Source organism: Artemia sp. Qi Xiang Cuo, chromosome 11 (assembly GCF_049724085.1).
Source record: "Artemia sp. Qi Xiang Cuo chromosome 11, ASM4972408v1, whole genome shotgun sequence".
Classification (NCBI taxonomy): domain Eukaryota; kingdom Metazoa; phylum Arthropoda; class Branchiopoda; order Anostraca; family Artemiidae; genus Artemia; species Artemia sp. Qi Xiang Cuo.
In genome coordinates this window covers 48,382,573-48,395,098 of record NC_142804.1, presented here as the reverse complement: position 1 = coordinate 48,395,098, position 12,526 = coordinate 48,382,573, and the positions used below count along the sequence as shown (strand labels likewise).

Genomic DNA, 12,526 nt, shown 5'->3' with positions numbered 1-12,526 from the left:
GGGGCGACCCCCTCATATGTGTAATAATTTCTGTTTGTTTTTAGTTTTGATGTTGCTCCTTACTATCAGTGAAAAAAATAAGTGTTTTTTTATTTAATTAATTAAAAAAAAACTTTTTCCACAAAATAAGTTTTTCAAAGAAAAGTAAAGAACTCCATTAAACAAAAAAAGGGCATAAAATCAAATAATCTACGAAGCGTGAAACTACCGCAAATCAGCAATGATAAATCAATGAAACCCAAAACGAACAAAAATTACAATAAACAACAGAGTCAAACTCAAAACGAGCAGAAATTAACATAAGTTGGGCTCAAAACCCCTATGCCTTCCCAAGGCCAGAATATAATTTGCACTTTACTGAAAAAATATAAATGTTTTTACTTTTATAACTTTAATAAATCAAATAATATTAACATTTTGATTACTAAATATAAGAATATGTATATTAAAGTGACAATGCACATTCATTTTTAGGCTATTTTTGACCTGAAATACAGATTGACATGAGTTGACCTGAAATGGAAAACTTGATACCATTTGCAAAAAAATCTGCTTATTTTATTTGATAGGTTGGATACACTTACGCTATTTCGACTTGGTTAAATTTTAAGAGCAGAAGTAGCCCTGAAAGTTTAAACATAATACCCTCAGTCGTTCTTGGGATACTGCTGAGATGCCTTATTGGGAATTAGCATTATCACAGCGCATTTTGATTTAATCTTAAGGCAACATTTGGTTTTTAAACATAATGGGCAAATGGGAGGGTGGGAGTGGAAGGGGGATTAGTTGCTCTCCAATCACTTTCGACTATTTAAAATAGCATCAGTCCTTTCTATTTTTAATCGCATGAGCCCTTTTCGAAGTTCCTACGACAACACCTTCGATACAAAGTGCCCTGGTCTAAACAACAACATCAAAAAATCATACACTATACCCACATCGATCTTTACTATAAAAATTTTAAGGCTTCCAATCACTTTCGACTATTAAAAAGGGCACTAGGCCTTTTGATTTCCAATAGAATGAGCCCTTTTTGAGTTTCTATGACAACGCTTTCTATAAACACCTTTTATGCCCCAAGGGCATAAATTACAACCTTTACCCAAAGGGCTTTGAGGGTGGTTGTCATCCTCTAAGACATAATTTCCAGAACTTTCAACTGCGTTAAACAAAATAGCTATCTCAAAATTTTGATTGGATGTGTTTGGGAAAATGGTTAGTCGCTCTCCCATCACTTTCAAGTATTAAGGAAGGCACTAGCCCTTTCATTTTCCAATTAAATGAGTCCTTTTGAACCTTCTACAACAGTGCTTTAAATAAAAACTTTATATACCCCCAGGGCATAACTTACAACCCTTGCCCTGAGGGCCCGGGGCGGAGTTGTCATCCTCAAAGACCTAATTTCCAGAACTTTCTACTACCTTGAACACAATGGCTATCTGAAAATTTTCATTGGATGTGTTAAGGGGAATGGTGCGCGTTAGAGCGTGGTTAGTTACCCTCCAATCCCTTTAGACTATTAAAGAGGGCAATAGCCCTCTCAAATCCCAATTGAATGAGCCCCTTTTGAAGTTTTTACGACAACTCTAACTACAAAAACCTTATATGTCCCCAGGGCATAACTTACAACCTTTGCCCTGGGGGCTCTGGGGGGTTTTTCATCTTAAACATATAATTTCCAGAACTTTCAACTACGTTGAATAAAATGGCTACCTCAAAACTTTGATTGAATGTGTTGGGGGAAATAGTGGGCGTGGGAAGGGGGTCAATTACTCTCCACTCACTTTCGACTATTATAAAGGGAAATTTCAATTTCCAAACAAATGAGCCATTTTTGATATTTCTACAATAACTTTCTATATAAACCTTATATGCCCCCAGGGCATAACTTACAACCCATGCCCTAAGGGTTGTGGGGGGAGGGGTTTTCAACCTTAAAGAAACAATTTCCAAAACTTTCAACTACGTTGAATTAAAATGGCTATTTAGAAATTTTGATTCGATGTGTTAGGGGAAAAGGTGGGCGTGAGAGGGGGGTCAGTTGCCCTCAAATCACTTTCGACTATTAAAAGGGCACTAGCCCTTTGAATTTCCAGTCGAAAGATCTCTTTTTCGAGTTTCTACGACAAAGATTTGAATATCAACTTAAATACCCCGGGGCATAACTTATAACCCTTGCCCTGAAGACTGTGGGGGGGGGGGAGTGTCCTGCTGAAAAGTATAATTTCCTGAACTTTAAACTGCGTGAAACAAAATGCCTATCTAAAAATTTTTTATTGGATGTGTTTGGGGAAAAATTGGGCGTAAGAGGGGGCTTAGTTGCCCTCAAATCCCTTTCGACTATTAAAAAGGGCACTAGCCGTTTGAATTTCCAATCGAATGAGCCCTTTTTCAAGTTTCCACAACAAAGCTTTCAATAAAAGTCTTGTATGCCCCCAGGGCATAACTTATAAGTCTTACCCTGAGGGCTATGGGGGAGTTCCCTCCTCAAAAATATAATTTCTATCTGAAAATCAACTATGCTGAACAAAATGGCTATCTAAAAATTTTGATTGGATGTGTTTGGCGAAAAGCTGGGCATGAGAGGGTTGTTAGTTGCCCTCAAATCACTTTCGACTATTCAAAAGGGCACTAGACCTTTGAATTTCTAATCGAATGAGACCTTTTTGAAGTTTCTACGACAAAGATTTCAATAAAAACTTACATGCCCCCATGGGCATAACTCATAATCCTTGCTCTGAAGACTGTGGGGGGAGTGTCCTGCTCAAATGTATAATTTCCTGAACTTTAAACTGCGTGGAACAAAATAGCTATCTCAAAATTTTGATTGGATGAGTTTGGGGAAATGGTGGGCGTGGAAGGGGTGTTAGTTGCTATCCAATTACTTTCAACTAATAAAATGGGCACTAGCCATTTCAATTTTCAATTGAATGAGCCCTTTTTGAAGTTTCTATGACAACGTGTTCAATACAAATATTATAAGCCATCAGGGCATAACTTACAAACCTTACCCTGAGGGCTGTTGGGGGGTTGTCATCCTCAAAGACCTAATTTTCAGAACTTCAAGCCACGTTGAATAAAATGGCTATCTCAAAATTTTGTTTGGATGTGTTTGGGGGAAAGGTGGGCTTGAGAGGGGGTTTAGTTGCCCTCCAATCACTTTTGACTATTAAAAGAGCACTAGCCCTTTGAATTTCCAATCGAATGAGCCTTTTTTTATGTTCTACGACAATTCCTTCTGTAAAAACCTTATATGCCCCCAGGGCATAACTTAAAACCCTTGCCCTGAAGGCTGTTGGGGAGTGTCGTCCTCAAAAACATAATTTCTATTTGGAAATCAACTACTCTGAACAAAATGGCTATCTCAAAACTTTGATTGGATGTGTTTTGGGAAATGGTGGGCGTGGAAGGGGTGTTAGTTGCCTTCCAATCACTTTCGACTATTAAAAAGGGCACAAGCTACTCCAATTTCCAATTGTATGAGCCCTTTTCGAATTTTCTACGACAACTTCTTCGATACGAAGTGCCCAAATCTAAAGGAAAAAAATAATCAATAGTACATTGTGCCAACATCGTTCTTATATGCCCTGAGGGTATATCTTAAAACCCTTGCCCTGAGGGTTATGGGGGAGTGTCCTCCTCAAAAACATATTTTCTATCTGGAAATCAACTACGCTGAACAAAATGGCTATCTCAAAATTTGGATTGGATGTGTTTAGGGAAATGATGGGCTTGGGGGGCTAGTTGTCCTTCAATCACTTTTGACTATTAAAAGGGGCGCTAGCCCCTCCAATTTCCAATCGAATGAGCCCTTTTCGAAGTTTCTGCGATAGCTCCTTCGATACGAAGTGCCCGGGTATGCAAACAAAAAAATAAATAATACATTGGGCCAATATCGTTCTTTACTTAGGCAGCGCTATTGCGCTACCTATAATTTCTAATCGTTTTTTTTAAATAATGCTGGGAAATCAGGTGCCACCTTCATAGCAATGTCCCTTCCTCCATGAAAACCTCCTACGTGGAAAGATCCTCCCACGTAACCCTTACTCCACTCCACCCCCACCCTCCCAAGTACTCGAAAAAATCGCCCTGAAAACTTATGTATACTTCCCAATAACCAATACTATATGTAAACAATGGGCAAAGCTCATAACTTGCAGACCTTCCCCTGGGGACTCTGGGGGATTAAGTAATCTTTAAAGACATAGTTAATGAATTTTTCGACCATGTTGAACAAAATGGCTATTTCAAAATTTTGATCGGGTGACTTTGGGAATGAGCGTGGGAGGGGGCCTTGCTGCCCTCCTTTTTTATCGCTTAAAAGGGCACTAGAAATTTTAATTACCGTTTGAATGAGCCCTTTCGTGATATTCTAGGACCATAGGGTCGATACGATCACCCCTGGAAAAAAAAAACAAACAAATAAACATGCATCCGTAATCAGTTTGCTACCACGAACTGTTTGATTGTTCTCGTTTGCTAGACGATGAAATGATATGCCTGTGTTTTGCATTTAAATTTTTACAATTACAATATATTTAAAGTAATAATAACTAGAAAATTAAAAATAATAGTGAAAATGTGTGCTAGTCAACGTAAGTACACATACATAATAAGAGTAAATAGTAAATCCGAAGGAGATATTCCCACGCTGGTCGCAGGTCTCCGGATTGCTTTGAATTTTATTCCTAATTTTCTTGGGTATTTTTTCTGTTTTTTTTTTCTAGACAAATAAATAGTTTCAATGGTTTTTGTCATAGTTTTCTGCATACATTTTCACTGTATACATTTTATTTTTTTTATTTGACTGTGAATGCAAATGAGGATTTTTTTTTTTTTTTTTATTATAATGTATCTAAGTCAAGGAAAATCCGTTTGTCTTCCTTATGATATTTTGGTGATTTGCCTTATGAGATTTTTCCTTGACAATTTTTTTTGTAAAATATTTCTATTCTTCTGTGAAATTATTTTTTTACATTCAAGCTCAGCATAAACAGTTGTTATCTGTTGAAACATGTTTTCTAGTCCAAAGTTCGGTTATTAGAGTTTTGGTCAGAGGAAGAGCGATAGCGCTGTCTGATTAAAGAGCAAAACGCCTTCAATGTACTTTTTCTTTTTAGAAATAATGGTTGGTCACACTTATAGTTTGTTTCTACGAAGTACTTGATAAGAATTTCTCTTAAATATGGGGAGGACTCCCACCCCCTCATCCCCAATTTCCTACTTCAAGTATGTTTTGACATATCTCTCACATGGGGGAGGGAGAGAGAGATTTCAAACACAAAAGGCTTGGGTGATACTGTTCAGGTTTTTCAATTTTCAATTTTGTTCGGAAAATCCAATTTGAAAAGTCGAAATGGTGACTTAAAACCTTTTTTGAGGGTACACATAAATAAAACGTTCCAAACATTCGTAAAACTTGATATGCAAATGAAGAATTTTTTTTTTTATTATAGTGTATTTAAGTCAAGGAAAATCCGTTTGTCCTTATGATATTTTTCTAGATGAATAAATATTTTCAGTGGTATTTCTCTTAGTCCTCTTAATGTTCTGTATACATTTATTTAACACTTCCTAATTGTTGCCTTTTTCCATTTTTTTTTTTCTAGATGAATAAATCATTTCAATGTTTTTTCTCATATCAATGTTCTGTATACATTTATTTAACGGTTTCTAATTGTTGCCATTTCTATTTTTTTCTAGATGAATAAATATTTTCAGTGGTTTTTCTCTTAGTCCTCTTAATGTTATGTGTACATTTATTTAACACTTCCTAATTGTTGTGTGTTTTCTTTTTTTTTCTAGACGAATAAATAATTTGAATGGTTTGTCTCTTAGTCCTCTTTATGTTCTGTATACATTTATTTAACGCTTTCTTATCGTTGCCATTTCTAATTCTTTTCTATATGAATAAATAGTTTCAGTGGTTTTTCTCTTAGTCCTCTTAATGTTTTGTGTACATTTATTAAACACTTCCTAATTGTTGCGTGTTTTCTTTTTTTTTTCTAGACGAATAAATAATTTGAATGGTTTGTCTCTTAGTCCTCTTTATGTTCTGTATACATTTATTTAACGCTTTCTTATCGTTGCCATTTCTAATTTTTTCTAGATGAATAAATAGTTTCAATGGTTTTTCTCTTAGTCATCTCAATGTTCTGTATACATTAATTTAACGATTTCTAATTGTTGCCATTTCTATTTTTTTTTTTTCTAGATTAATAAATATTTTCAGTGGTTTTTCTATTAGTCCTATTTATGTTCTGTATACATTTATTTAACGGTTTCTAATTGTTGCCATTTCTATTTTTTTCTATATGAATAAATAGTTTCAGTGGTTTTTCTCTTAGTCCTCTTAATGTTTTGTGTACATTTATTTAACACTTCCTAATTGTTGCGTGTTTTCTTTTTTTTTCTAGACGAATAAATAATTTGAATGGTTTGTCTCTTAGTCCTCTTTATGTTCTGTATACATTTATTTAACGCTTTCTTATCGTTGCCATTTATAATTCTTTTCTATATGAATAAATAGTTTCAGTGGTTTTTCTCTTAGTCCTCTTAATTTTTTGTGTACATTTATTAAACACTTCCTAATTGTTGCGTGTTTTCTTTTTTTTTCTAGACGAATAAATAATTTGAATGGTTTGTCTCTTAGTCCTCTTTATGTTCTGTATACATTTATTTAACGCTTTCTTATCGTTGCCATTTCTAATTTTTTTTAGATGAATAAATAGTTTCAATGGTTTTTCTCTTAGTCATCTCAATGTTCTGTATACATTAATTTAACGCTTTCTAATTGTTGCCATTTCTATTTTTTTTTTAGATTAATAAATATTTTCAGTGGTTTTTCTCTTAGTCCTCTTTATGTTCTGTATACATTTATTTAACGCTTTCTTATCGTTGCCATTTCTAATTTTTTTTAGATGAATAAATAGTTTCAATGGTTTTTCTCTTAGTCATCTCAATGTTCTGTATACATTAATTTAACGCTTTCTAATTGTTGCCATTTCTATTTTTTTTTTCTAGATTAATAAATATTTTCAGTGGTTTTTATCTTAGTCCTCTTTATGTTCTGTATACATTTATTTAACGGTTTCTTATCGTTGCCACTTATATTTTTTTTTCTAGATGAATAAATAGTTTCAATGGTTTTTCGCTTAGTCATCTTAATGTCCTGTATACATTAATTTAACGCTTTCTAATTGTTGCTACAAAGTGGTTGGTAAAAAGTATCTTCGTACCGGTTCGATGCTCTTAACTTCAGTTTTGACTGTTCTTGTGCCTCCTGCGGCCTATCGTGGATGGCAATATGTTGTGTTTATTCAAGTTTTGATGGAGATTGCCCTGGTAGGTGTTATATTCTTAAGAAGTATTTTTAACCCAAGCAGATGAAAAAACGGGGGAGGGGTATCGATCTTCTTCAACAAAATCCTAAATTATGCTAAACTTTTGGTGGCTGCTTTTTCAAATTGCCCAATAAAACTATTTTTTCATATAGCTTTGCTGCACAATTCATAAAAATAAACTTTCCTGTACCCCCACCACCTCAAATATGAACATCAAATAAAACAGTTGTTTCTAAAAGTTGACCCCCGAGATGTGAGACAGAAATGTTTATGCCTGAAAATGTGTATAAATTGTATCGGATCTGATTAACGTAATCTCAATAATAAGAAACACTTACTTGCCTTCAGGCTTCAGACAATACAAACAAAATACCGTATAATTTTTGTTAACATCCAAAAATTTGCTGACTCTAAATATGCTGACAATAAATGTATACAGAACATTAAGAGGACTAAGAGAAATAACACTGAAACTATTTATCCATCTAGAAAAAAAAAATAGAAATGGCAACCCTTAAAAAGCGTTAAATAAATGTATACAGAACATTAAGAGGACTAAGAGAAAAACCATTGAAACTATTTATTCATCTATAAAAAAAAATAGAAATGGCAACAATTAGAAAGCGTTAAATTAATGTATACAGAACATTAAGATGACTAAGAGAAAAACCATTGAAACTATTTATTCATCTTAAAAAAAAATTAGAAATGGCAACGATAAGAAAGCGTTAAATAAATGCATACAGAACATAAAGAGGACTAAGAGACAAACCATTCAAATTATTTATTCGTCTAGAAAAAAAAAGAAAACACGCAACAATTATGAAGTGTTAAATAAATTTACACAAAACATTCAGAGGACTAAGAGAAAAACCACTGAAAATATTTATTCATCTAGAAAAAAATAGAAATGGCAACAATTAGAAACCGTTAAATAAATGTATACAGAACATTGATATGAGAAAAAAACATTGAAATGATTCATTCATCTAGAAAAAAATGGAAAAAGGCAACAATTAGGAAGTGTTAAATAAATGTATACAGAACTTTAAGAGGACTAGGAGAAATACCACATTTTACATTTGCAAAGTTTTTCTTTTTACGATTACCTCCGTGGCATAAGAACAGAGAAATGTCATTAGTATTTAGTGTTGTTAATATACTCCATAAAATGTAAGGTGTTCATAACCGTTTCCTTCGTAGGATTAGTAAAATTCCTAACTTTCCAATGGTACCGTTAATTAGCTAGGTCCATCACTTGCCATATCCTTCTAATAAAGGTATTTTATAATATGTTCAATTGTTTGTATTTCTTATATTTTTTATGATTATGTTTGTTCTAATTTTTTTTGTTCATTTCTCGTATTTTTCTAGTTTTGTTTTTTCCAGTCTGTTTGTTTTGTGTCTTTTTTCCCTTTTTTTCTCTCTTCCCTTTACTCCTCTTTTCATAATTTTTATAATTTTGTTATAGAGGGATTAAATAAATTATTCTTAATATTATTATTATTATTATTGATGTATATGATTTCAATTCGTAAGTAGCTCTGTTTTTTTTTTAATTAAGTAAAAATAAATATCCCTGTAGAAAGTAGTTGGTTTGCAGTGAATAATCAGGACTAGAGTAATATCAAGGGCTGCAGGAGGCTATCAGGTTTCAACATAAAAATGTAGATAGAAAGACAATTTTTCATGAAATAATAAAACCAATATTTCTCTGACTCATAAAGCGGCCTTAAATATCGAGGTAAAAAAAACTCTCTCCCCACTGTTCCCATACTAAATTCATTTGGTAAGCCTCATACCCCTTGACCGAACAAAAAATCCAAAATGGGGTCCTAGCCAGGATGCATTAGTAACTGCCCTATAGAATAAAAAATGTTAATATTAATTTTTAGCAAATGATTGAATTATCGTGATAAATTCAATTACTTTAAAATAAAGTTTTTATTAATTCCTTCTAACAAATCCAAGATTTGTTAAAGACTTGCTGTTCAGAAAGAATTGAAAAACTTCTCCTGAACTATTGATAAATTAGTCGCAAAACTATCGTAAGTTATAATACTTCTCTCTGAAAATATTTTTCTTACATTAGCGAAAAAACTATAAAAATGGTCCTGTTACTATCAGCTTATTTCTGTGCAAATGTGTCTTAACATTTGATTCAATAGTTTTTCGGTAAGGTTCATATTCCAACACGGAAAAGGTTTTTGCTACTGTAAAAAATCAGTTAATTAAAAGTTTAGTCAAATTAAAAGTAAAAATAAAGAATTGTCAATATGAATTCACAGACATTTTCCGAAATCTGATTCGTAAGCAATTACTCTGCGTGACTTAATTGTCCATTGTTTACTTTCACAGCGTAATATAAAGCCAGAACTCAAAAAAATTTGCACAGTTTAAATTCTAGCTACAATGAGGACATATACATTTTCATCTATACTGACTGTTACTTTGTGTAAGTTATTTTTAATGCATTTTTTCTCCCTGAAAAAATTCTGATCTTTTTTTCAAATCATAAAACCAATTCTTATTAATCCCAAACAGTGACATTAGAAAACTGTGATGTGTCGCAATTATGATTTTAAATTTCTGTAGCTGAAGGTTTCACTTGTGTTAAAAGTTTTGTTTAATTTACAGATAACGCCATCTCTTAAGCAGGTGTGGTCAGAACAGGTCAGTAACTGGCTTTTAAGCATTTTGAAGTTCATAGAACAAGTATCATAACTTGTACAGTGGCAATTTTTCTTAGAATTATCTATCGTCTAATCCTGGCTTCTTTTTCTTATACCACCGAGGACACTGAAAATAAAATCTCGCTGTTTAATTAAGTTGGAAAATTAACTTTTAAATCTAATTGAGTTTAATTAACTTTACGCAACTATAAATATCTTAAAAAATTATGGAAAATAAAGAATTCCATTTAAAAAGAGACCTCCATATACAGTTTTGTAGTTTTTGGTACTATAAGGGGGCAAATAAACAAAAAGAAAAAAACAAAGCTGTAAAATCAGCAAAAAATAAGCTAAAAACACCTGGCACAAAACTGCTTAAGAAGATAAAGCTTATCTTTGAAGGTGCGGTTATCTCTGGGACTCCACAGATTGTCAATGTTTCAATTTGTGGAGACGGAAAGCCTTGTCAAATTTAGCTTATTAGTTCTGCTTGTTTTTTTTTCAGGTTCAACTTGGCAAAACTGATGACAATGTGATTTTGCTCTAAAAATATTATAATTAAAAAAAAGAGAAAATCTTAGAAATCTGCTTTTTTCAGGCATGAAACATAAGATAGATCCAGGTGTAAAAAAATATTTCTAGTATGATGTCTTCGGAACTCATTTTTTCATATTTTTATATTAGCTAATCATGTTATTTTAAAACCGTTTAAATACATGATAAGCAAGGAAAAAGATCAAAACCTAACTGTTTTTTTCTGCACAAATTTCTGGGCCAGTGAATAAAGTAAAATGTATTTTATTAGAAAAAAAGTAATGCAAGAATACTCTTTGTGTCTCTGTGGTTTATTGCTTTATTAACGAAAAATACTTTGTATCTTATTCACGTACAAAATGATTTGATAGTTGTAGCCTTTACAGTTCCACATACATGTTTTCGTGAGATGAGACAACAAATATTTGAATCATTTTCTAAAAAGCCAGTTGTATAAAAATGCACAAAGAAGATGATCAGTTTTTGTCTGTCAATTTTGCATGAATAGTTGTCAGAGGAAGAGAGTGATAGCAAAAAATTAATTTTTGCTAGATAAATTGAATGAGAAGTGCAAAGCAATTTGAAAAAAATTAAGATTTTCGAAGGAGTGGACACCGAGATATGTCTTTGATATGTCTCTGAACGTACTGCATAATTTGATAGAACATCAAGTATTACCATGTAAAATCACGAGGCCAAGTAAAAGAGAAGTTAATTATACAAATAAAAAAAAAAATACCTGGCTTTGTCTTTTTGTCTGTTTTTTTTAATGTTGCTTTAAATTGGGATGAAAAAAAATGTGAATTTCACTTTTTTGGATACTTACTCCAAAACATTAGGACTAATCTCTATTTTTTTTTAATATGGTAAATAGCCTGATGTCTTTCACTAAATTTTAAATTTTCTTAAGTTTGAAGCAAGGGTACCAACAAACGCACTGTGGGGGCTAGTGCCATCAATATGCCCCCCTCCCCCATCGGGAAACAATAATGAAATTTAACAATTCTCTTCCCAAAATACATGGAAACTCTTCTAGTTGTATATACCTTTTGATATAAAAATGGCACAGTTTTTTTTGCCGTTCCCTATACCTGATTTTTTATTGACATTTTTATTTTTTAAATATGTTATCACTATTCAAAATTCATTTGTTTTTAGTTGTTATTAATTCATGCAGCGGGGCTCCAACAAATCATCGAAAAGTTGCTCAAGGGGACGAGTATGACGACCCCTCTAGTCATTATTCGGCCAAATGGGTTTGCATGTACGATAAGTGTTTCTTCAAAGAAGATCTTCCTAAACCTCCAACTCTTCCTACATCTCCTAGACCTATTCCTCAGCAAGTAAATAGTACGGAGAAGCCAAAGTCCCTCTGTCCTCAAGATCAATCAGAGTCAGAAGGGAAGTGTTTATCTAGTGTTAACCAAACAGAGTGCCATGAAGTTAATGATAATGGATACAGCAAAGAAAATTCAGGTGTTGAGCTGCCCAACGGAGTAACACCCATAAAAATGCCAAATATAGACATAGCCCAGTTGGGCTATGTAGTTGGGCTTGTAGTCGGGTGCATTTTTTGGATGTGTATTTTTGAATGTATCCTTTGAAAGGTTTCTATTTTATGTCAGAAAGTTGCTAGCGTTGCTTTCTTTTTCAAAAAAAGTTTAGTGGTTCTAATTCATGTTCTTTGTCTAAAACTATATATCCCTTTATACTCCGCTTGCAATTTTCCGACATTTTTTTATCTTTTGGCTGCTCTTTGTGTGCTGAGTTTGTGTTAATAAACCTATGTTAATAAACCTTTGTGTTAATAAACCTATGTTAATAGTTTAGTTTATATTTTACAGGAACAATCATTAAGATTGGATCAGCTAGGTAAAACGTAGCATGTCTGTTCTGCACTTCATAGTTGTGGTCAAAGACGTCAGCTGCTTATAAAAATTAATTGGTATTCAGTCCATGACACCAAAAAAGTTCAGT

General features: G+C 32.9%; 1 protein-coding gene across 1 annotated transcript in view; it reads left to right on the top strand.

The window, feature by feature from the left end:
* Positions 1-12,302, top strand: part of LOC148947077 (uncharacterized) — a 95,926-nt gene extending 83,624 nt beyond the window's left edge. Inside the window, exon 2 of the mRNA XM_089097387.1 lies at positions 11,708-12,302. Within this exon, the coding sequence (XP_088953513.1) occupies positions 11,812-12,153 (342 nt within the window). The 5' untranslated portion in view covers positions 11,708-11,811 and the 3' untranslated portion in view covers positions 12,154-12,302. The remainder of the gene's footprint in view (positions 1-11,707) is intronic.
* Positions 12,303-12,526: the final 224 nt, after the last annotated feature.